At 46.0% G+C, this 25,734-nt stretch overlaps 1 protein-coding gene across 2 annotated transcripts in view; it reads right to left on the bottom strand.

Annotated features, from left to right (window-relative positions):
* INO80 (INO80 complex ATPase subunit) overlaps window positions 1-25,734 on the bottom strand; it is a 545,189-nt gene that overhangs the window by 359,159 nt on the left and 160,296 nt on the right. For both annotated transcript variants that reach the window (XM_086937360.1, XM_086937361.1), the window contains 3 exons: window positions 11,191-11,399; window positions 5,327-5,380; window positions 3,350-3,553 (listed from right to left, as the gene is read on the bottom strand). In XM_086937360.1, the coding sequence (XP_086793486.1) occupies window positions 3,350-3,553; window positions 5,327-5,380; window positions 11,191-11,399 (467 nt within the window). The remainder of the gene's footprint in view (window positions 1-3,349; window positions 3,554-5,326; window positions 5,381-11,190; window positions 11,400-25,734) is intronic.

Raw genomic sequence — 25,734 nt, 5'->3', positions numbered from 1 at the left:
TCGTATCTAGCCAGTAGAGCTTGTGTATTGGCTATTCTGCAAATATTCGCCGCCTGCGCAGCAACCCACTTCCCAGAGGCTTCTAATACTTTAGATTCTTTGTCTGGGGGAGGAGCATCACCACTCGTTTGTGAGTTCGCCCTCTTCCGGGCATTGGAGACCACCAAAGAGTCCAATGGCAATTGACCCCTGATATACGTAGGGTCCACAGGAGCAGGCCTGTATTTCTTTTCAATACGTGGGTTCACCACCCTTGCTCTGGTTGTGTCCTAGAAAATGTCATTGGCGTGCTTAAGGACACCCTTCAGCATCGGCAGCATCTTCACTGATCTGTCCGACGCAGAGAAGGTATCAAACAGAAAGTCCTCCTCAACTGGGTCTGCATGCATGACCACATCATGGTTCAACGCTGCCCTTTCAAGTAGAGCGTTGAACGCCGCAGTATCCTCTGCGGGGGCTGTCTTTACTTGGTAAGACTGGGTGTCCGCCGTGCCTTGATCGTCGAGCACATCCTGCGAGTCATCCTGATCAGATTCATCAGGATAGTCGAATTGCTCGTCATTCTGGTCATCACCCCCACCATCCTCAGTGCGTGTGGGGGAATAAGTAAAGGCTTGTCCATAAGGCCTTATGGACTTGAAAAGAACTGGCGAGGAAGCAGAGTCTCTTTTCCTTTTGAGTGGAATTTGATAGGATTCCATTGGCTTCTCCGGCAAGATCTTCCGTTTGAAAAGGGTGAATCTTCCGGTTGCAGAGTCAATGTACAATTTCTTCGAGCTTTCAGAAGAAGGTGGAGTGGAACCGACGCCTTCAGGAGTGGCGGTCGTTCCCTTAAGTTTTGACATCATTTTACCAGGGTCGGTGCCCTGTGCCGGCTTAGACGTTTTAGGTCTTGCATTCGGAGGCCGTCCAAAAACTATAGGCGGAGGCCCCGATGGCTGTTTGACTTTTTTCACGGCCATCGCCAACTTCGAGCCAGGTATCGTGCTGGGATTCCCAAAATGGCCGCTGCTTGATGAGTCAAGTTCCAACGCTGCCATTTTGTGCTGGTCTTCGAGAACCTTCACCAGCATCAACTTGTATGCATTCGGACTGAGGGGCGGCTGCGACTCAAGTCCGTCTTCAGTGTCCACGCCCCCGAGGGCAGCCTTAGATGACGTTGCTCTGTCTCTTTGGGCCTTTGGCACTTTCTTGGATGTACCAATCTTCGGGTTGGGACCCTTTTTTGACCCCGAAGATGCAATGACACTCCGAGCCTTCTTAGGGTCCGATGGAACGAGGCTTTGCAAAACGAATACTGGTTTGACCCGTTTCAGTTTCGATTTGTCTTTAGTCAGTTTCGGTTTCGTGTTCGAAGGCGTACCCACCGAAGGCTCTGAAATATTCTTAGCCGGGCCAGATTGCGGGGCTGTAGAATGAGTATAAAGATCTTGGCTAAGGCCTTCCGGCGATGCTTCGACCTGAGCGTTTGACAAGACTGTGTCACTTTCGACCCCCGAGGGTTCAGTCGGGTCTTGCTCATTGCTGGAGCCGCCCTCTGCGGCTCCAATGGCCATACCGTCGTCTCTTACCTCGACGGCTTCATCGTCTTCGATGTTCTCATCGTCTACCTCTTCTCCGTAGTAAGATTCTTGACAGGAGGCCGGGTCGGAGAAGTACTCCGGTTCCTCCTCTTGGATGCCCTCGTCGTCCCCAGCCTCGAAGATATCCTTCACATCCGACGCTCTCCGGGCCGGTAGTCTCACCTCACGTCGAAGAGCGAGCGCCTCTTCCGACCTGAATTTCGAACAGGCCAAGCAACTCTCCTCGTCGTGGTCTGGAGACAGACATCTGTTGCACACAGGGTGCACGTCTGAGAGAGGGTACTTTGCGTTACAGACTGGGCAACGTTTAAACGGGGCCTGGAATTCCAACGTCGATGTCAATCTTCGATCGGGCCTAAAAGCTGGGAGCACACGTGCTCAAGTATCCGGGAAACCGGATAAGTTAACTCAGAACCGAACGAAGTACATTAACAACGCTTAAAGAGGCTTTTTGGCCTGAAGAAAACAAGTTTTTCCTATAGGTTCCGAACGAGAGTCACGGAACACATCCGAACCCAATGGCGGAAAAAAACAATCTAAGGATGGAGAGGATGCCCATGCGCACTGTAGTCCAGGGGAGGAGCCACCTATCTCGTGATACTTCAAAGACTCTTCCAGGACAACAAGGTGCAATCATCCGGACCCAACTCTAGGCGGCGATCTATGCACAAGATATGAATTTAGCGGCCCACATGCCTCGAACAGTAGACTATATGGCTCTCAAAGTCAACCATAGTCGTATAAAGAAATCACCTTGTGACGTTTATACTAACAAAATTCAGTCTACCCAGAATCCTCTCGTGAAAGGCTCACCATTGTTAAGTCCCTCTCTTCGCTACCTCTAGTCCCAGCCTCTACTTCAACATCAGAGAAAACGAAACCTATCGTGGGGCGGGACTTCCGTCTTCTGAAGCCCCGCCTGGAGGAGCAGTGGTGACGCGGGGCTCCCATGCCCGAGGGTGAGCCCTGCGGAGGATGCAGAAGTCCGGAGTGGCGGTAAGTGGGCCTTAGTTGTAGGGGGGGATCTCGGTGCGCTCGTGTGTGCCAGCGCGCGCGTGTGTGTGTATGTGTGCGACGGCGGTGTATGTGTGCGTGCATGTATGTGCGCTTGTGTGTGTGTGTCTCTGTGTGTGCGCATGCATGTGCGAAAGCAGGGAGAGGTGTGCCTGTGTGTGTTGGAGCTTCCCAGGAGACAGGAGATGGCCACAGCGTGCGCGTTCGCAGGTGCGAGGCCCGCTCCGATCCGATTTTTGAAGATGCGCGTGGCCATCTCTTGTCTCCTGGAAAGCTGAGTCGCTAACAATAGGTCTCTGGCGAGACAGCGCTTACGTGCTGTAAACGCCACGAGACCTAAATTTTCTGTAATTATTTCCTTGTCCTGTGGACTGTGAGGCCTCCCACAACTTCCTTTTACAGGTGAATTTGGCACAATGCTTGCAATAAGGCAAGATCATAAATGAAGGAGCAAGGTTGGTCACAGGCTTTTTGATGAATGAGTCTTGACAGACATTCTAAGATGAGGAAAGAAGTTAGGAATGTATTTATCTGTAATATTTGTATAGTGGATATCTAGCCACACGTGGGCTACAGCACTCCATGAGGCAGAAAAACATATATGACCAATGTTATGTATTATAATTTTTTGTTTGCAATTTTTTACTTTTGTTAGGTTGAATATTTACTCTGGTAGTCCCACTAATAAATGTTCCAACTAAAGTCAGTGATGTAGACTGTTTTCAGGCAGTTCTTCCCAGCTTCATCCCTACCTCTCTCATCTCCTCATCCAGTTTGCGCTGTTCCAAGGCCTCTTTCTCTGCTCGCTTGCGGTGCTCCTTTTCAACTTTGTCATACTTCTTCCAGTATAGGAGCATCTCCTTAGTAAGACGCCGAGCCCGTGGTAAAGTTTCCTTGCAGTTCTTCTGAGCCTGAATTGCTGCCCTTCGCACTTCCCTCATGCATTGGTGAGCCAACTGTGTAAAGATGAATTGTTAAGATATAATGAACAACAGTGCTTAGAAAAATGCAATGAATTAAGAATTTATACAAGTCAGTCAAATACACTGTTGATGCTGGTGTGCAAATATATTTCAAGATGAAGTAGAAGTTAATACTTTTCTGATCAGTTATAATACTTATAATAGAGTGAATGCAGTGTACAATAGTTGTTACATGCGTTAGGAACCTCTGAAATTAGGCAATACACTTTTTCTCTTGAATCAAATGCATCCAACCTCTGCATCTTCGCCACTACATTCCCTAATTAACATCTATACTGATTCGCTTCGTTGATCTCCCCAGGGCTTGATAAGCCACGCTGTTGTATAACACGGCCATGTGTACTTTGAAATTTGCTTACTACCATGATCGCTCTCGTTACTATGAACACACACACACACACAACTCCCTTATTTTAGATCCCATTACTGTGTGAGCTATTCATTAAATATTCATGTTTCATGGCATCACTATAGTTCTGTATTCAATGAGTACACCATGTTCTGAGGTCTGATGCCTTCTCTCTGTCGAGAGTATGTGTGCACACGTGAGAGGGTTGTGTAAGCTAAAGCACAGAAAACATTGGGCAAGAGGCAGCAGTAAGTTCAGCATCACAAACAGTTACAGAATGATATATTCTTTGAATATGAAAAAACATTCCAAGAAAACAGAAAATGAGAAACAAGTTTGTAAATTAGATCAAAACATTGCACCCACCAATGCATAGCTTACAGAGTCACTCCTGTTATTTATTTAGTTAGTTGACTCAAAGCTCCAGCTGTGACATGAGGTCAACAGCACTGTACGTTGGCTAACTGCTTCAATAACATTAATTGCCATTATACCCTTCAGCACATTAATGCTTATTTTACTTTTTGAAATAGAGGGTAGAATTAATTTCTTTCTTCACGGTGACATCTGGAGTGTGCCATCTTTACAAGAGTGAAACATGCATGTCTGCATCTCTACGCCTAATTCTTTTATGCCATTTTTGTAACATTGAATTAGGGTTCTACAGTTTTTACAGATGCGAGTTAAAGGAGCATTTTGTACAAAGAACAAAAAGTGATATGTGCTAATACTGAACTACCACAACAACAACAAAAGGCACAAAAACTAACAAGAACAAGCCCAAGCATAACCAATAGGCCTACTGTTGGCTTCCAGACTAGTCAATGTTTTTATTTGTGTTGAGTGTTGAAAAATATTACAGTTGGAGTAGCTGCTGAGCCCTCGACAATACTAAAAAAAAAGGCTAAAAACAAAGATATTTTTGGTCTAAAAAAGCACACGTTGCCATAGTCGACTCTGGTTTTGAAGAGAACTACTTAGTGTGAAGATGAGGCCCTTATGAAAGAGCAGAACACGATCACTCATAGTAAAGTCAACCAACAGATGAAGTGGGCTTATCCACTGCCCCATGCTGTATGCTGTGTTGGGTATATGCCAAATTTGAACGACACACTAACAGACCAATGAATGGAGAGGGCTACCTTAAAGCCTCCATCAGTATGTACATTATACATACCATAAAAAAAATAAAGGTCTTAGTTAACGCCAAAACAGCTAGTCCACCCACTTTAACAGTGAAAGCTATGCGGTCAAGAACAGAAAGACAGAAATTCTAAATAGCCTCGCAAGCCAATGCCAAATCAAGCCTTCTTTGCTGCCAGATAAAAGAAGTCTATACATGATGAACCTGGAGTCGTTGTGGCTAAACTGACAGCATAAACATACTGCAAACTTACCTTTCTGCTGTTTGAGAGAAACAGGTTGTGGGCTGATGCTTTTTGCTTGTAGGCCTGAATTTAAAAAGAAAAAGGTAAAAGACACTGAAAACACATTAAGAAAAAATGCTTCTTGTTTACTTTTCATTCTGTTTGCCATAGCACAGCTCACTGCGGTCGGCAATGACCCCTCTTAGCCACGGCAATGTTACCTGTGCCAATCTGGACTGGAGGTACTCCAGTTTCATTCTGTTAACAAGCATTGGTATAGCCAATAGGTCTCACTTTTGGAACCTTATAAGTGTTTAGCCAGAACTATTGGATTTCCAAATGTCTTTAAGTAATGTTGTAGAGTAGTGTGGCTGCTGTGCAGCAGGTTGAAAAGTTATGATAAAAAGTGTTATAAGCAGGTTTGTTACTTTACATATAACCAAGAAGACATTATGTACAACTGAACAACCCTATTAATAAAAGATCTTAACATAAAACATGTTTTCTAGTTTTTTTGTCCTTGCAATGCTGGCAACTTCTTCCTGTCTGTTCTAATGCTGGTTTGTTATTGCTTCTTTTTTGTTGTTGGGGAGAGGTAAAAAACAACAGGAGGGTGCGGTTGGGAAATAGTGCCTGAATTACAACACGAGCAGCGGACGGACACTAGGGGAGAATTAACAGATGCCAAATTCAGACTGGGGTGGAATTGTGCTAGTGCAGAGGTGATGCGCAGGTGATGCTGAATGATGCGCAGGCGATGCTGAAAGATACTAAGGTGGTGCTGAGTAAGGCTGAGATGGTGTTGAGATGGTGGTGCTGTTGTGTAGGTGATGCTGAGGGAGCACTTGTGCATGCAGAAGAGGCCCTAAGAAGAGCGTGAATTTGAGGGCCAGAAATGTTGAAAAGGCACAAGAAGAAATTGTGCTAGAAGATCTGAAGTGAACAAATATGGGAGTGGTAGGAAGAGTGCATGAGAGAGCGATAAAGAGGTATGAGCGAGAGTACGAAAGAGAGAGAGAGAGGGACGAGTAGGAGGTGCACCCAGAGGATAGGGGGAGGCGAGAGTTGGACTTTTGCAAGTACAAGGTGGTAGAGGAAGGTAGCATGTGTGAGTAGGCAGTATAAAAAGGAGACAGGGAGTGTGAGAGAGGGATGAGAGGGGCTAGTGGAGTTGCGAGATGAGAGGGCGGAGTGTCAGTAAGAGTGAGACATGAAAGCAGTGCTGAGGTTCAACATACCCCATCTGTAAACATCTCGTCAGACAAACAAAATCCCTCACACTGAAAGGGAGAATGGCGTGATTATGGGAAACAATGTACATAACTTTGAAAACGATTGTTGAATATTTCAAACCCACAAACTTGAAAACAGTCACAGACGAAATATTCCCTTCCTTTCATGCTTCTGAAAGCAGACCTCTGCCAAAGTTATAATCTGTCTCCCTGACAGCAGAAAGTGGAGAAGAGAAAAGCCTCAATCCACAGATGTGACTGCAGTGTGTGCGCAAATCACAAAACAACACTCCCTGCTTACTATCGCCCAAAATCTCGAGTGGTGGCAAAGAGCACAGTAGTACTCATGGATATAGCAGTGGAGAGGTAAAGGCGGCTGCGATAGCTGCAGCTCCAGACCTCCCCTGATTTGCAGCACCGTTCATACTATTGAAATTTGCTGCCCTCTGGGCCAAGCCTAAATTTCACCTATTGCACAAGATCATCAGCACTTGAGATCCGACCTTGCTGAACACTGCCCAAACTATGACGACCGCCGAATTCAGACCCCCTACCAGAACACCAAGAAGTGGTGTGTGAAAAGCTCTGGTAAAAACAAATACAACTGAAATACTTCCAATTAAATGTTATATAAAGTGGAGAGACATGATGCAATAGGATGCAATATATAAAACAGATATGCAAAATACTCAGAAAACATGGACGCACTAGAGCAATTGCATGAGAAATTAGCTTCACCCACTTAACAACTAATAAGATAGGTCGGATTTGGTCAAAACTGCCGGTGGCGAAGTTGGCATCCTCCTTAAAGGATTCTCTTCCGTTAATTAGGGAGGATAACCCGATTGAACCCTACAGTTCCTTTAACAAGTGGCTAGAGTCCTCTCTTGATCTCACCCTTCCTAAACGCAAAATAGTGCACCGCAGAGGCTTCAATAAAATGCCTTGGTACACTGCAGAATTGAAATGTCTTAAATGAAACTGTAAGAGGCTAGAGAGGAAGTGGAGAAAGAATTTCACCCTGGAGGATAAATCAGAATATAGAGCAACTCTTAGGATATATAAGACCCAATTAAAATCAGCTCAAGCTTCATCTTACCAGCTGGAGATTTCTAAAGCCGCTAACTCCCCCAGGGAAATGTACAAGATCTTCAAGTCATTGGTTGCTCCCCCTACTCCCCTGAATGAAGTGGCCGATCCTCTAAAACGGTGCGAAGAGTTAGCCAATTTTTTTAGCTCAAAGGTTGCTACCATCTACTCCTCCTTCTGTGTGAAGGAAGCTACAAATGATCCTGGACTCTCCACTGAGCTCACTCCTCGATTGGTCTCTTCACCAACTTTGGATGTTCTGCCCCTGATAGATCACTCCACAGTAGAAAAACTTTTGGAGAATCTTAAGTCAGGCTCTCCATCGGATATGGCTCCGCCCTCTGCCCTGAAACAAGTCTCCGAGGTGGTAGTACCAATCATGAGGGATGTGATCAACTCCTCCCTTTCCACTGGAGTGGTTCCCCCACTGTGGAAACAGGCCAGAGTCAAAGCTCTATTAAAAAAAGCTAATCTTGACCCTGAGGATTGGTCAAACTACCGCCCTATCTCCCCGTTGCCAGGGATGAGTAGAATCACGGAGAAGCATGTAAATCTAGCTTTATCCGCCTTTATTGAAAATGAGGCAGTGCTTCAACCTACTCAAACTGGTTTTAGGACCAAACAGAGCACTGAGACCGCCCTGGTTGTTGTAGCGGAGGAAGCGAGGAAGATTGTAGATGCAGGAGGCTGCGCTGCGGTGGTCCTTTTGGACCTTAGCACAGCCTTAGACACGGTTAATCACTCCTTGTTGATCAGCCGCCTCTGCGAGGCTGGTATCTCCGGTGTGGCCCTTAAATGGCTTCAATCTTTCCTAGCAGAAAGAACATTCTCTGTTTTTGAAGGGGAGTTTACATCAAGACAGTTCCCCCTTCATTACGGCGTTCCCCAGGGATACTCATTGAGTCCCACCTTATTTAATATCTATATGAGGCCCCTGGCCGAGGTGGTGCTTCCCTGGGGAATTAAATTGGTCACATACGCCGATGACACTCAGTTGGTGGTCTCACTAGCGAGGTCGGAGGATGGGACCTCTGGACCAAATAATCTGTCCCCCTGTCTCACTAAGGTTTATGACTGGATGGAAGCCTCATTTCTGAAACTGAATGGGACAAAAACCGAGATCATGATCATGGGTTACAAGGCCCCCATGAACCTCAATCCATGGTGGCCGAGTTGCCTGGGCCCCCCACCCCGACCCCCAAGAAACAAATCAAGAGTTTGGGAGTCTGGCTTGACCCCTCCCTCGGTTTTCAAGTGCAGGCAAGGAAGGTAGCCGCAACATGTTTTGGCCTGATTAGGGTACTAAGGAAGGTTTTGAATCTCCTTCCACCTGATTCCAGACGGCTCCTGGTCCAGTCCTTGATCATCTCCCGATTGGATTATTCTAATGCACTCTATCTTGGCGCTCCGATGGGCACTATCAAAATTCTGCAGTCAGTCCAGAACTGCGCTGCTCGATTATTGGTCAAAGTACCCAGACACAGCTCGGTTAAGCCTGCTTTGCGTGCTCTACATTGGCTACCTATCCAGGAGAGGATAGGTTTCAAGGCCATGTGCATGGTCCACAAATCCATCACAAATAACGGTCCTGATATTCTGTGCCCACTCTTTTGCCCATACCGACCCTCTAGAACCCTTAGGTCTAGTGAACTCAATCTTCTGTCAGTCCCAAGGATCAAAAGATCCCGTATGGGGGGTCGGCGGTTCTCTTTGCAAGCGGCCAAATTCTGGAACAATCTTCCTGAGAGCATCCGACTTCAACCGAACCATGTCATGTTCCGGAAACAACTTAAGACCTTTCTTTTCCGATGAGTGATAGTGATGTGCCTTGGGTCAAAGCGCTGGGATGCCTTAGGGTGGCCATGCGCTATACCAAGTATATTATTCATTCATTCATTCATTAATATTTGTTTACATGTAACATGCAAACATGGCCGTTCTGTCACAACCAAATGAAAACTAAGTGCTGGACAAATCACCATCCTCCGATGTAAAACCGTTAAGACTATATAAAAATGTTGGCTACCAAGCAACTAATAACAACCTAAAAGAATAGCAACACAGAAGGTTGACGCTGCCAGAGGTAAAAACATTAACTGCTTGTAGGATACACAAAGAATCTGTGGCTTTTCTTTCACTAACTTTGAAACTAAGCGCCCAAAAAATGTAAACACTGTAAACAAGAAACTCTAAGAACACTTCTAAGTTTAACAATGCCAATAAAGAACTACAGTGTTGTATTGGGAGCAGAATCTAACTGCGAACTGACTGTCCTAGAGCGATGGGTGCCGAGGGGAGCAGTGGGTCATACTCACCACCCTCATTATTGACTTATGCAGCGACAAGCGCCTGGAGCTGGAGATCATCAGGCAGCCAGAGTCCATTGCGCCCAGTCCTCTTCAACAACACAGCAATAATCCTAGTCAACTACCACCAAAGTAAACTGAAAACAAGCTCAAGTTGTCAAAGAAGAGTGAGGGACGGTGACAAAAGCACCAGGCAGAAGGGGGAGTGAGAGGGGCTGGAATGCCTCAGGCGCTCCACAGCAGAACAAGACAAGAGAAGCGCGTTGCTGCAGAGCAGCCGGCAAGCCACAAAAAAAGTTTCTAGTAAACGTGACCTTGGCAAAGCGATAGTGACTGTGAAAATAAGGACGGGAATCGGCAATGGTTGAACTTTGTTCCAGGGTCTAAAAAAGCCTGTAAATACAAGGTAAGAGAAGCGTGTTGTCGTTGAGCAGCTGGCAAGCAAATAAAGATAAACAAAAAAGAGTGCTCATGGACCATCATAAATAACAGTAAGAGTAAGGACACACGTAACAGGGGAAGTCCTCATGGGAGGCTAAACGTCAACAAGGTAAGACTAGCAAGCGTATTCACCAAGCAAAAGCTGGAATTTACAAAAGATAGTAAGAGGACCCAATCAAAAAGATGGGTGATTCTTGAAGCCCATATTGCCATTACAGCATGTCTTGAAGAGACAGCACGCATGCGCTGATAGGCGAGACCTAAAAAGGAAGCCAGGATTGAAGCAAACTTCATCTACCACAACGCAGCCTTCCAACCCCAGCTATGATACAGCAAGCAGCACTTTTGCACATGTGTATCTACTGACGAGAAAAAGCACATGTACCTTTGCTCCTCCAACATTTGCACACTTTCTACAAATTTGCATTTCAACTGGTGTAAATGTTTTGTGAATAAGACAATCAGTTCAAATAGCTGCAGGTTGTCAATACTCAAATTTTCATTGCCAGGGTGGTGGTTTATTACTACTACTACTACATTAAAACGTAATTGTATTCATTCATTTTTTGACACTTCGCCTTCAATGTAAAATAAATAAATAAAAAATACCATAGCCACCCTAACATCTACTGTGACATGTCAACCACAAGGTCAAATTCTAGAAGGGTCAACTCAATCTTCCATCTTTTCGAGGTCAGTAAATTGACAACCATATCATTGGGACATTTTAACATCTATTATATACAGCATTTAAAGAAGGGAAAACTGTGGAGAGTAGCTCTATACGAAAACCCTCATTTTTTCAGCCAGCAGCATTGTATCTTACCTTTGGCAATTCTTTTTTTACAATGGTGAGCCACACCTTACGTCGACGTGCAGTCAACTGCTCAATAGTAAGGTGTTTTTTCTTTAACAATGGTGTGGGTGCATCATGAGAGAACTTGGCAAAGACTCTGAGATGGTGACGTCGGGGATATTCATCATCTGAAAAATCTTCTTCTCGCCGCCGTTTCTTCTTCACTTTTCTTAACTTGGCTACAGAGAGAATAAATGGTTACATTACCAGTCAATTTCACTTTCCCTTTAAGAGGCTAAGCAAAGTAGTGCAATAACAATCTTGCATGATGAGCTCCCAGAAATGTGTCTGATTGCTTGCGCAAAATTAGAAAATACAATCACTCCCTTGAGCGTGATGGTGGATTTACCAGAAAAGGCTGTTCAAGGGGCATGTGCCTCAAAGATGAGAACAAACTGCTTCACGAGTCATAAAATTGGAATGCTTACAAAAAACATTATATTCCATTAAACGAACTGCGTTCAGTCCACAGCCTTGGATCTTCCGCCCCCTTGCCATCTTTACATCAACAACAAGGTTTATAGGGAATGCACTACAAATAAATGCTTATAGGTTATGTAGCATTTTCCATTGGCAGCATGTGTGGCTGTTGATACACATGCTTATCAAAGTAATACCCTCTACAAGCGGTGGCTAGCATGTGGATAAGGCAGATGTTTGAAACTAGTTTCTTAACACCGTCTGGGCCACCATGACTAAGGTTAGGACCCACTTGTAGGATGTAATTTACTCCCAACAAGAGAAGAATTTGTGTATCCTTCATCCGACAGGTGACTTGTGTAGGAAGCTAGCTCTCCATATAGTGTACCAAAATGAGGTGCACTGTTCAAAGTGCCCAGGGATCCATTACAAGTGTACAGGGGCTTTCTTTAACAATCCCAAGGTGCCCTATTTGTGGTTGTGTGGTCGAGCAACCTTAGGCTTATCAGAGGGGAGTGTTCAGCATTAGTTGCAAACACCCAGTCAATAAATGAGACACACACTCAATAAGGAAATCTGACACCAGTTTAGAAAAAAATGAAGATTTTTATATTTTTTAGACACCAAATTCTACAAGATTAGGGAAGTACTTTTTGAGTTAGCAATTTTCAGAAACACACTAAATAAAGCTTTCAGATTTGAGGCATAAGCCTTGAACGTGGTAATATTATCCTATGGGAGAAACTTAAACTGCATAGGGTTACTTGCAATTGAGTTACAGGGTTGTTCTTCTGGACTTAAAGTAAGGAGGGGTCAAGGTCCTTAGAACCACCAGCAGTTATTGTTTACCTGCCCTGGTCTGTCAGGGTGCAGAGGTGCTCGTCACAAGGGTAGCCTTGAATGCTACCGCTAAAGTCAATGGAAAAACCTGTAACAGAAAAAGGTTGCAACTAGGGGACCAGTCGGGCAGAACCCAAAGGGGGGCTCAACTCTTGAGGGTCTCTGTAGCAAGGGTGGACCGTCGGGCTACACTGTAAGCAAAAAGGGGGTCCACCTAGAAACAGGCTTGGGGGGGTAAGTCCAGGAGGTCCCAATGGTGGCCCCAGTTCATGAGGGTCCTTGGAGCAGAGGAGCACATTAGGTTGTCTCAGACCCGGGGCAGGGAGATCGGATGCAGAGGGTTTTGATCAGCTGGGCGGGTGCGTCAAAGGCACTTAGTTTTCAGTTAGACCTGCAGAGGTGGAGCAAAACAGGACAGCTGGAAACTTTTTCAGCAAAAAGCAGGCAATGCTATCCTAGGGAAGGAAATTCAAGGTACTGGTAAGTACGGTTGAAATTACTTTTCAGGGTCAGTACTGAGCTAAAAGATGCAGCACTGAGGACTCTCCTGATAACAGATGAGTAAATCGGAATTCGTTGTTTGGCTGATTTTAGATGAAGATTTTAAAGTACCAAAACTCCACAGTTAGAAGAATTTCCAAGTGAAACCAGTCAATGATAGCCTATAGAAGAAAAGTGAGTTATCGGCTTTTAGGTAAGTACTCGACTGGCAAGGTTCTGGGCAGAGACTCCGGGGTCTCCCAAAGTCAGGAAAGTACAGTTGGTACACCCTCAGCAGCACAGGGGGCAGCCGGGTGCAGAGGTAGTTAGGTCCAATGTTATCCAATGAGAGGCAGGGGGCCTTCGTTGGTGGCTGCTGGCAAGCAGGCCAAGCGGCTGTGGGAGCTGGGCTACGGGTCACTTACTCAGGGCAAATGGGGAAGTAGGTTAGGACAAAGGTTGCACTGCCGGGGCACTAGGGCTGCTGGGTGCAGGGTGCTTTTGAGCCGTCGGGCGCTCAATGTTATTCAATGGAGATCTTGGAAAGTGGACAAAGGCTGCAGGCTCGGGGACGGAGGATCTTCAGGAGAGACTAACACTTCGAGGGGCAAGTTGGATTCTTGGAGGATAGGTAGGCACCCTGGAGTTGGGCACAGGGGGCCGGAGGGCGCCGGGTGCAGGGGTGTCTTTCGACGCCAGGAAATCTTACCCTCTGCTGGTCGCGGTTGGTGGGGTCCCTGGTTCTGAGGCTGCAGGCGTCATCGGGGTAGTCGAGAAGGGTCCTTGGGCACTGGATTCCAGGTCAGAATCGCTGGGGGGACGTCCTCAGGGTCTTTGTTCACTCAGGCACAGGCCGGGCTCGGCGGGTGCAGAGTGTGCAGGATTTGCGGTTCCTGGCTGGCACCAGGGATACTGCTGTTCGAGCAGAGCCACTGCTCATGGGAGTCCCAGTCTCAAAGAGGGTCAAGGCAGGCAGGTCCTCCGGGGTTCTAGAGGTTGCTGTCCGCAGGAGACACTGGTGTTGTCCTTTTGTTAAGCAGCTGCGCGGCAGGTCGTCTTCTTCTTGGTCTTCTTTCTTGTTTCGAAATCGGGATCTGAGGAAGGAAGGTTCAGGGTGCCCCTAAATGGAAAATGCTACTTACCAGTATGCATCTGTTGTTGGCATGTAGAGCTGCAGAGTTGTATACTTTGCATAGATCGCCATCTACTGTTGGGCTCGGATGATTGCATGTTGTTTTTGTCTTTGAAGAAGTCTTGTAGTCACGAGACCGGTGACTCCTCCTTCGGTGTACAGTGCACATGGGCTTCGGCTCCATCGTTAGATTGTTTTGCCAGTGGGGTTAGATGGAGTAGTGAGAAATAGAGAAGTGTCCATTCGTGATGTATCTAATTAAGATAATACTGGATCATATAGAGGTATCCGGGGAGGAGGGTGGGCGTGTACAACTCTGCAGCTCTACATGCCAAGAACAGATGCATACTGGTAAGTAGCATTTTTAGTTCGAGGCACATGAGCTGCAGATTGTACACTTTGCATAGACTATATAGCAGTATCCTCCTTAGCGGTGGCTACCTGTATCTGTTGCAGTAGTTTGAAAAAGTGTTTTTAATACAACCTTGCCCACACTAGCTTCTTGTTTTGCTTGCACATCTACACAATAGTGTTTTGTGAAGGTGTGTGGCGTGGTTCAAGTTGCTGCTTTGCATATGTCATCTAGAGGAATGTTTCCTTAGAATGCCATAGATGCCCCTAGTTTGCATACGGAATGAGCCCTGGGGGGAATGGTTCATGTGCGTTTATCTTTAAGGTAGCATATTTGTATACATTTTACAATCCACCTTGCAATGCCGGTTTTAGATATAGGATTGCCTTTATGAGGTGGGGAGAAGGCTATGAAAAGTTGTTTGGTTTTTCTAAATGGTTTTGTTCTTTCTATGTAATAAAGCAATGCTCTTTTGACATCAAGAGTGTGAAGCGCTCTTTTTGCCACTGAGTCTGGTTGAGGAAAGAACACTGGTAGCTCAACTGACTGGTTTAGATGGAAGGCAGACACTACTTTGGGTAGAAAAGTAGGATTTGTTCTAAGAACCACTTTGTTATGATGAATTTGTAAGAATGGTTCTTGTATGGTTAATGCCTGGAGTTCGCTCACTCTTCTGAGAGATGTGATGGCGACTAAAAATGCTACTTTCCAAGTAAGGTATTGTAATTCACCTTTGTGTAGAGGTTCAAATGGAGGGCTTGTTAATCTGGTAAGAACTATATTGAGATTTCACACTGGGGAGGGTGGAGCTCTTGGTGAAATTATTCTTTTAAGCCCTTCCATAAAAGCTTTTATTGATGGAACTTTGAAAAGCGACAGATGTGGTCTGTTCTAAAAATAGGCTGCTATGGTAGCTAGATGTAATCTTATTGATGTATACGCTAGATTACATTGTTGTAGATGCAAAAGGTAACAAATGAGGTTTTGAGTGGAAGCATCCAGTGGGCCAATTTTATTGTTAGAACAATAGATGACTAACCTTTTCCATTTCGCAGCGTAGCACGCTCTTGTTGTAGGGCGCCTAGCTTCTTTGATAATGTTCATACATTCTTGTGGAAGATTGAGGTATCCAAACTCTAGGATTTCAGGAGCGAGATCGCCAGGTTGAGTTGATTCGGATCTGGATGTCTTATCTCTCCATGGTTTTGAGTGAGAAGCTTGGGAGAGAGGTGCAGCTTTTGATGTGGCACTACTGATAGCTGCAACAGAGTTGTGAACCATGGTTTTCTTGCCCATGTTGGAGCAACTAGGATCATGGTCAGGGAATGCTGTTGGAGCTTCCTCACCAACAATAGAATGAGTGGGAGAGGCGGAAAAGCATAAGCAAATTGTCCTGACCATTTCATCCATAGCGCATTGCCTTTGGACAATGGGTGTGGATACCTGGATGCGAAGTTTTGGCATTTTGTGTTTTTGTGTGTGGCGAACAGATCTATGTCTGGCTTTCCCCACATGTGAATGGAAGAAGAACTTGAGGATGAAGTTCCCATTTGTGGATCTGTTGTGTCTGACGACTGAGCAGATCCGCTATTTTATTGTGTACTCCTGGAAAATATTCTGCTATGAGGTATATGTTTCGCGGAATGGCCCACCTCCAGATGCTCTGTGCTAGACGGGATAACTGGAGAGAGTGTGTCCCCCCCTGTTTTTGTATGTAATACATTGCCGTCATGTTGTCTGTACGTATTAAGACAACTTTGTTGAGGAGTAGCGGTTGAAACTATTCTAGCGCCAGAGAGATTGCTAACAATTCCAGATAGTTGATGTTGAATTGTTTTTGCTGAGCGGTCCATAACTCTTGAGTGGTATGGTTTTTGAGATGTGCTCCCCAGCCGGTGAGTGACATATCTGTTAGCACTAGCTGTGGAAGTGGCTCGAGGATCGACCGTCCTTTGGCAAGGTTTTTTGTGTTCCACCACTGCAGAGAGCGATGGGTGCGGTCGTCTACCAACACCAGATCTGTTAGTTGACCTTGAGCCTGGTTCCACTGATGTGCTAGACATTCTTGTAATGGGCACATTTGTAGTTTTGCATGAGGGACAAGAAAAATGCATGATGCCATCATTCCTATTAGTTGCATGAACACTCTTGCTGGTAGAGTGTGTTGCGGTTGAAATCTTTGAACAAGTGTTTATATAGCATTTATTCTGATGGGATTGGGATAAGCTTTGGCTGTGAGAGTGTTTACTGTTGCCCCTAGATATTGTTGCATTGTAGACGGTTGGAGATGGGATTTGGCTGGATTTACTGTGAATCCTAGACTGTGAAGCAACTGTATTGTTTGAAGCGTGTGTTGCACACAGCTGTTTTGGGAGTTTGCTTTTATAAGCCAATCGTCTAGGTAAGGGAAGACATGAAGTTGTTGTCTTCTGAGATGGGCCGCAATGACTGCGAGGCAATTGGTAAAGACCTTGGGTGCTGTGGTGACTCCGAACTGAAGCTCCTTGAACTGGTAGTGTTGACCATCTACCACAAATCCGAGATATTTCCTGTGAGAGGGATGTATTGGAATGTGGAAGTAGGCGTCCTTTAGATCTATGGTGGAGAGAAAGTCGCCTTGCTGCAGTAATGGAAGCACTTGTTATAAAGTGACCATGTGGAAGTGGTCTGAATGAATGTAACAGTTTAGCGGTCTGAGGTCCTTCTTTGGGATAAAGGAAGTAAAGGGAGTAAACTCCTGTCCCTTGATGAATTAGAGGAACTGGCTCTATTGCATCCTCTTGTAACATTGCCAAGACGTCTTGTTTGAGTAGTGTTAGATGGTCTAATGACATTGAGCGCTGTCTTGGAGGAATGTTGGGGGGTGTAGAAGTGAGTTCCAGGCAATAACCATACTGGATAATTTGTCTTACCCACCTGTCTGTTGTGATGGAATTCCAGACAGGTAGGAACTGTTAGATGCGTCCCCCAACAGGAGTGGGATGATCGGGGGAAGCGTAGGGAAGTCACTGTTTATTGTTAGGGGAGTTGCAGGTGTTGTTACCTCTGCCTCTACCCTTGTTGTTGTTACCTCTGTAACCTCCTCTATTGTATCCCATAGAAAAGGAGCCTTGGTTGGGGTTCTTATAGGAGGATGTAGGGTGTTCTTATGTGTTAGTTTTGAAACCTGCTCTGTAAAAGGAGCGACGAAAGGAACCTCTGGCGGATGTTGACTGTAGGGCCCCCATAGACTTTGCTGGTTCAGTATCTTTTTTTTTTTCTTCTAAAGATGCATCAACTACAGGTCCAAAAAGGTGCTCTTGATCAAATGGTGAGTTTAGAATTGCATTTTGCACCTCTTGCTTAAAACCAGACACTCTAAGCCATGCGTGTCTATGTAGTAGCACACTAGTATTTATAGCACAAGACGCGGTGTCCGCTGCATCTAGTACACATTTTATTGAGGAATTAATCATTAGTTTCCCTTCTTGTACAAGGTCATTAGCTTTGTCCTTATACTCTGGTGGAAGATGTTGAATGAGCTTCTCGAGCTCGCCATAGTGAGCCCTGTCGAATCTTGCTAGCAGGGCTTGTGTTTTTGCAATTTTCCATGAATTAGCAGCCTGAGACGCCATACGTTTACCTGACGCGTCTAACAACTTAGAAACCTTGTCAGGAGGTGGTGTGTCACCTAATCCCTGGGAGTTTGCCCTTTTACGTGCATTGGCTACTACTAATGAATCTAAGGAATGTTGGCCCTTAATGTAGATAGGGTCACTAGGAGCTGCTTTGTATTTTTTATCCACCCTGAGGTTAAGAACCCCAGCTCTGACTGGGTCTTTAAACAACTCAGGAGCATGTCTGATAAGGCCTTGTAGCATAGGTAAGACATGAGTAGATTTTTGTGGTCGTGCACACATTTCCAACTAAAAATTTTCTTCTACAGGGTCTCCATGAAGTTTGACTTTATGATATGTAGCTGCTCTATTAATAAGCTGTGCAAACCTCACATTATCATCTGGTAGGGATGGCTTCGGGGGGTAGAAATCTGGATCATTTGTTAGATCAGGATCAGTGTTATAATCATGCCATAGGTCTGACTCCTGTGGTGAGTTATTAGGACTTAATGGCATGACATCCTCATCTAAATCTCCATGTCCCTGTGAATCATCCCTATCCTGTAAATCTGGAGAGTGTGGTGGTGAAATTATTAAGTTAGGGTTAGCAGGTGGTGGTGGTGAAGGTGGAGAAGTGTTAGTAGATGGGGTAAATGTTCTGGTTTCCTCTTTGCAGGTTGCTTGGTGACTATATGACCAGTCTTTAGGTGGATAAATATAGTAGTCTGCTTTGGATCTGGGGAAAAAAGTTCTTCAGACTCCACAGACTTGCTTGGCGTTGAAGAATTGTCCTTAGGAACTGATTTTGGGTGTTTTGGGACATTGTCCGGTACAACAGCTTTACTCGGTTCCGAAGTTTTCGGTGCCTTGTGTTTTAATAGTACCAAAGTCTTTTCTATATGTTTCGGTGCCGAATGTTTTTCAGTTTGTTTCGGTGCTGAAGTTATATCAGTTTTTTTCGGTGCCAGTGGTTTATCAGGCCGTTTTGGTGTTGACGCCTGATCGAGTTGCTTCGGTGCTGACTTTTTATCCGAGTCTTTCAGTGCAGAGGGGTCTTTTATGGTTTTCGACGGAAGAGGACGTGGCAACTCGGATGGTGGTACCTTCGGTGCAGAGGGTGGTTTTTCGGCGCCAAATGATTGGCTCGAACCAGATGGCTTTTGTATGTCCTTCGGGCCGAGCCCGAGGGCGGGCGTTCGAAGTCTTGGTACGGTGCAAACCTGAGCCCAAGGGCGAAGGTGTTACCGGTACCATAGTTTTGGGCTGGGTCGGGGCCGGGCCGGGCTTTCAGTACTCACGTCCCTTTGAGCAGGAGGGATGTCATCATCGGCGTCGGAGACGTCTGCTTCGGAGTCCATGATTTCTTCTGGCTCCGGAAGGTTTTCGGGACCTGGATTGAAGATGTCCAGAATGGAGCCTGTGCCTCGCTGCATGTCTCGGCGTCGAGCTTGACGGTCCCAAATAGTCTTTTTCGATTTAAATGAAAGGCAGGCTTCACAATTGTCCTCTCGATGTTCTGGAGAGAGGCACACATTGCATACAGGATGGAGGTGTGAGTATGGAAATTTAGCACCACACTGTGGACATTTTTTAAAGGGAGTCCGTTCCATCGACGTCCGTCTGTATCGGCGCGGGTAGGCCCAACGGCCCGCGTCGAGGTTCGTAGGCGTCGAAGAGCGATGGAAGCTTTCGAGGTGCGCGTCGAAGGCACGTGATCGAAACAATACCGTCGGTGAATGTAATTGCGCGTCGAAGGGTCTGGAAACTGTTCCGAACAGGAGCGCAGCAAGTTTCATTCGAACCCGATGCCGGAAAAAAACAATTTAACAATGGAGCCAAAGCCCATGCGCACTGTACACCGAAGGAGAAGTCACCTGTCTCGTGACTACAAGACTTCTCCGAAGACAAAAACAACATGCAATCATCCGAGCCCAACACCAGATGGCGATCTATGCAGAGTGTACAATCTGCAGCTCATATGCCTCGACCACTGATTTTATGGGCGTTACCGGTAGGGGAAGGGCAGAGACCGATAGGTCCCGGTCCTGGGGGGAGTACACCTCCTATTTTGCTCCTCTCCTGTGGGAGGGGGGCAGAAGCCTATCTCTGATTGGGCAAGGCTCCCCATCCTAAAGATGGCGGGAGCCCGGAGTTGTGCTTCACCTCACCTCTCCCACCTGAGGGGTTGAGTTGGCACAGGCTGGCACACCCCCTTTCGTCACGTAGGGTTTCCCACCAGTCTTCCCGCCAGAGTTGGGGTCAGAACAGGTGGGGGCCAGTTGCTAAGTACAGCAAGTGGCCTGGAGAAACTCACAAGGGCGGCATGCCTTTTGAAGCTTCCCCCTGCCCATCCTGGGGGCTAGGAGACCTAGCACCTCGCCCGAGATGTGCATTGTTGCAGGCCAAGGAGCAGAGGCTCTCCACCCAGGGTCCAGCAACATGTCTGCTGTCTGGCAGCCTAGGCAGCCTCTCAGACAAGACATGGATTGTAGGTTAGGATTCAGGGGGCATCTCTAAGATGCCCTCTGTAGTGCATTTTACATTAAATCCCACACTGGCATCAGTGTGGGTTTAATGTGCTGAGAAGTTTGATATCAAACTTGTCAGTCTTCAGTGTAGCCATTATGGTGATGTGGAGTTCGTAATGACAACCTCCCAGCACTATAAACTCTTAATGGCATCACTGCACTTACAGTGCCCAGGAATGGCCGTGGGTACTGTAGGGGCACAGGGCTCATGCACCCTGGCATAGGGCACCCAGCTAGAGGGGCGGCTGATGTATGCCAGGGTAGTGGGTTTGTGGGCATGGCACACAAGGATGTGTGCCATGTCGACTCTTTGTTTAGTTCTGCACCAAGACACTCAGCCTGCAAAGGCAGTCTTTGTGTGTCAGGGTACAGGGCCCCTAAGGGTGGCACAATAAGTGCTGCAGCCCTTAGGGGTCTTCTCTGGTCACCATGCGCTGGGTACCGAGGGTACCATTTACCAGGGGCTGACAGGTGATCAGAGATGCCATTTGGGTTCTAGTTTCAACACAGTTTTAGGGAAGGAACACAGGCCCTGGGCACCTGGTTGGCAGGAGCCCAGTGCACACTCAGTCAAAGCACATCAGCAATTCAGCAAAAAGTGGGGGCATACCATGCAAGAAAGATGGCACTATCTCACAGTTGGTGCCTGCAGGCAAGTGGCGCCTCCACTTCAATGGAGATGCTGACAGCTTGGTGAAGTTCTAGAGCCCTCAGAGGCTTTTGCAGGATGTCCAGTTGCAGGATGAGTTGGGTTATTCTTTTTTCAGTCAGACGGATCTAAGTACCTGGTGTCAGGGGGCCACTTAAATATTGAATTCAGGGTGGTTGAGAGGTTTGAAGGGTAGGAGGCAATGGGCTACTTACCTTGGGGGTCACTACGCCCTCTATATGATCAATTCCTGTGGGGAGTGGGTATACCCTGTCTCTGAGTTCCTAATTCCACTAAAATCAAGATCGTGGGGCACATCAGGCAGCCCACCTTAGGGGTGTGAATTGCCTGGAAATGCACCAGGCCTCCTAGCAAAGCTAATTTATCGCCTGTTTAACCAAATGGGCCTCAGGGCAGGGGATGGCTTCTCCCAGGTCTGGGGGAAGCCGGGCCGCAAATCAAAGGCAGCAGGGGCTCTAAAGTACCTGGCCTTGGTTTGCAGATTCACTAGGTATCCTGCTGAAGGAGGTGTGAACGCCTTCCTCTTGAGAAAGCATTGTTCCTGGCCGCAGAGAGCACAGGCTTTCACCTGCAGGTGGTCAGAAATATTGTCTGTGGTGACATGGTGACAGGCTGGACGATACCAGCCAGCCAACACACTAAGAGGCTGGTAGGTTTTAAGGGGCACCTCTAAGGTGCCCTCTGGGTGCCATGATTTTAATAAACCCACTACTGGAAACAGTATGGATTTATTAAGACAAGGTGTTTGATACCAATCACCAAGTATTTCAGTGAAGCCATCATGTAGCTGGGGAACTCTTAATGACCAGTGCCCAATACATGTACTTAAGATTGCTCCCCTGTTCACTTTTACCATGTCATGTTTTCACATTTGTCTCCAGCATTTCACGAAGCCCACAATGGCAGTCTGCATGAGTTTGGTTGTGGGTCCTTTAGGGTAGAACACCACAAGCTGCAGCCCTTCGGGACCCTCTTTAGTACCCATGCCCTAAGTTCAAGGGGTACCATTTACTAGGAACTTACAAAGCTGCAGAAGGTCTTGCCAATTGCGAAACAATTGAACAATTACCTTTTTTTAGGGAAAGAGCATCGACACTGGGGACCTGGTTAGCAGAACCCAGAGCACTTCTGTCAAAATTACATCAAATACCAGGCAAAAAGTGGGGGGAACCAGTCAAAAAGAGGCACTTTCCTCCACCCCCTCCAACATCAGTACCAGTGGCAAAAAGTGGGGATGACCATGACAAAAAGGGGCATTTTCCTGCACCTGGATATTACTGTCATGGTCAGGGAGAATTACAGCAAAGCGATCTCCAATCTCTAAAACAAAATAGAATGCTGGATTAAACTCCCATTATCACTCGTAGGCCGCATCGCGATAGACAAAATGGTGATCCTAACTTAATTTTTATACTACATCACAACTATACCTGTTCCCCTCACAAGGGAGTTTTTTTGTACATTGTGCTTGCTCCTAGTATGGCTGGCATAAGTTAAAAAGCAACCGAGCATGCTCTAGGAGACGTTGACATTACTCTATAGAGAAGGTGGATTTGCAGCAACAGAATTTATACTACGTTAACTGTGCGCTAGAAATGCCTTATCTATCGATGGAGACTGGCAATGCATATTAATCCCGCTCTCAACACTATTTAGCAACCGACTCACTCATGACCCACTAAAATCAATACCATATACTGCACAACACTGGCATAGAACATTACCCAGGTCTGCCTATCACATGTGAAGGCAAGATCCTAGCGCAACTGAAAAAAAGAAAGTATGGGGGCGACCAGTATCAGGGTGGAGCCTTCCTTGCCAAAGCTTCCTTTGTCAAGATTGCACACCAAACACAGTTAGTTGCCTTCCTTTACTACTGCCTCAGGGACACGCACCAAGACAATACACCTAGCTTCCCAATAGCACCCCTCCCATTTAAACCACGGAAAGCTCTGCTGACACCTCGGTTGGCTAGGAAATTGGTGACAATCCGTTCTACTGCAGCACAGACCAAGGGCTCCATAATAGTTATGAACTCCAAGGCAGGGTGGGAAAATACACTACAGAACCAGCTCATAGATAAGAAATCAGAATTCTTCTATACACAAGCAGCTGGATTAACTTCTAGCAGCAAACTACGCATAACTCATTCAAATACTTGCATATGCTATAACACACTCCAATGAGTCTACGCAAAATGGGACTACAAACACACTTTTAGTGCGTGCAATGCGGGGAAGCTAGAAGTGGACTTCCCCATCTAGCATGGAACTCCCCACTTTTACATCAGTACTGGAGGAAGTGATAGACACGCTATCCACTATAGTTGATCAGGAACGGACACTAGACCCTAAAATTACATTGCTGGGGTGGGTAGCAACTATTATAAAGGAGCATTGGAAATGGGTGGCCCTGAGGATCCTGTTGGCTAAACAAAAGGTCACAAAATGCTGGGGAAAGAGCAGAGCCCCAACAAAACGAAGGTGACTGTCTGAACTGGCCCACTGCAAAAAGAGGCTAGAGATGTATACAGATCTGCTTCCTTGTGCTGCCAGACTGAGAGACATACGAGTATCTAGTTGTCATTATCTATTAGCAATAGCCACTGACCCTCAGGGGTTCCCTACCAGGAACAGACTAACCTGCCCCCCCCACACACACACGATTGAGGTCCTACTGCTGTCACTGAAACTCACTTGGTATGCGTTATATAGTGCCTAGCCTTAGTGACACACAAATGTTGCTGTAAATTGACCGCTAACTGGCGTATTGAGCCTTATGTCTTATACCGGTGCTGCCCTGTAACAATTTATATTGCTATTGTGTACTGCAAAACACTGCTAACTAATCTATTCTCTCTAACTACTGTTGATATGTGTCATTATCAAAAATTGACAATAAAAAGAAATGTAAAAAAAACATAACCATTGTCCAAAGAACTCTTAAAAAAAAAAACTACACGTGGGTGAACACTTGTTTACCAGGCCCATTTACACTAATCCATGCCACAGCCATCAACTTCAGGTTGCCAGTAGAGTAGCTGAGGAGACTTCTCAAGTTAAGAAGGGCTATGCGACTAAAGAGGTAGAAGCACCAGCAGCGGAACCACTCCTTTCCCCTCTCCCCCTTTCTAACCAGAGTGATGGGGGCACTTTCAAGATTGCGCTGAGAGGGTGAGAGAAGCAGGCATACTTCACTTGGCTGCCCCTAACCATTTTAGGATAAATAGGCATGGGAATGCTAATCACAAGGAAAGCGGATGTAAGCATAAAAGAGACTTTATTGGCCATAACAAGTCGGAGATACTGTGGATGGAGATATCAAAGACAGAACAGGGAGGGACTCCCTGGGAAGAGAAGAGAGGTAGTCCTAATGAATTCACTTGAAGAATCAACCGCAATGTGATGGAAAATAAAGTAGTAGTTGCTCACAATGTTGGATAAAATGTAAACAATCAGGACAGGCAGGATCTTTAACAGCCTGCGGCCACAAGGAAGACTTAGAGCGATGAGAAACAAGATGGGCACCTTATATGGCAAAGGGCTGAAAGAGGAGAGTGGCTACCATTGAATCTGTAGAAAAGAAACTGGACAAAGAAGGGAAGGCTTTGATTTCTAAGGAGGCTTACTTTAGTAGGGTAGAATTTAAGATAATGGGAATGGAAAACTTTGGAGTTTCAAAGTACAGTTGGAAGAGATCACAGTGAGTCATATGAATGACGATTTAAAGACTAAGGAGGATTGTCAAGGCAGAGCAGCTGCGCGCTAACAGACTAGATAACAGAGTGGACGGTATGGAGAATGTGAGATGCAGAACCCAGGTCAGAGTCTTGTGTTACCCCACGATGCTTCCAGGACTTGTCTGAAACCGAGGACAAAGAAAAATGATTTGCATAACATCTCAAGCCAGCTGACTACAAAGGGGTCAGGGTTGTGAAGTGGGTGTATAGACTCCCTGGCAGGAAGAATGGACCTCCTGATGGAAAACTGGTGAGGAGGACTGTATCTGACAGAGACCACCCTGGCACCCTAGATCCGTCACTGTGCTGTAGCAGGAGGCAATCTCTTGCCAACACCAAACACCCCCATCTCTAGATCCAAATAATGCACACTAATGCACCATATAGCCTGTAGGGCTTATTAGAATGGATTGCCTAAGGACCACAGTTAATTAAAATAATGATTCTTAAGGAAATTTCCCAAATATGCACATTTGGGTGTTAATTTTGATTTAATATTTCATATGAGTCATATTGTTATTGTGTGATGGATGTACATTTAACAAAAAAAGAAAAAAATCAAACATGGATTGGAAAAGGGGAAGGGATGTTTTACTGGTAGTATATGTCCCAGATATGAGAGATCCTATGCTGTAGGAGGTTCTGGCAGAATATGTACTGAAATTGATACTTTCGAGTAGGAGTAGATTTGCAGCTTGAAGAATTTTCTGGATTTCTATGCTGTGCATTAGTCTGCCATCTAGAGTTTGGATGAAGA

The sequence above is a fragment of the Lissotriton vulgaris genome, chromosome 9, assembly GCF_964263255.1.
Source record: "Lissotriton vulgaris chromosome 9, aLisVul1.2, whole genome shotgun sequence".
Lineage (NCBI taxonomy): Eukaryota > Metazoa > Chordata > Amphibia > Caudata > Salamandridae > Lissotriton > Lissotriton vulgaris.
This window is presented reverse-complemented; position numbering and strand designations above follow the sequence as displayed.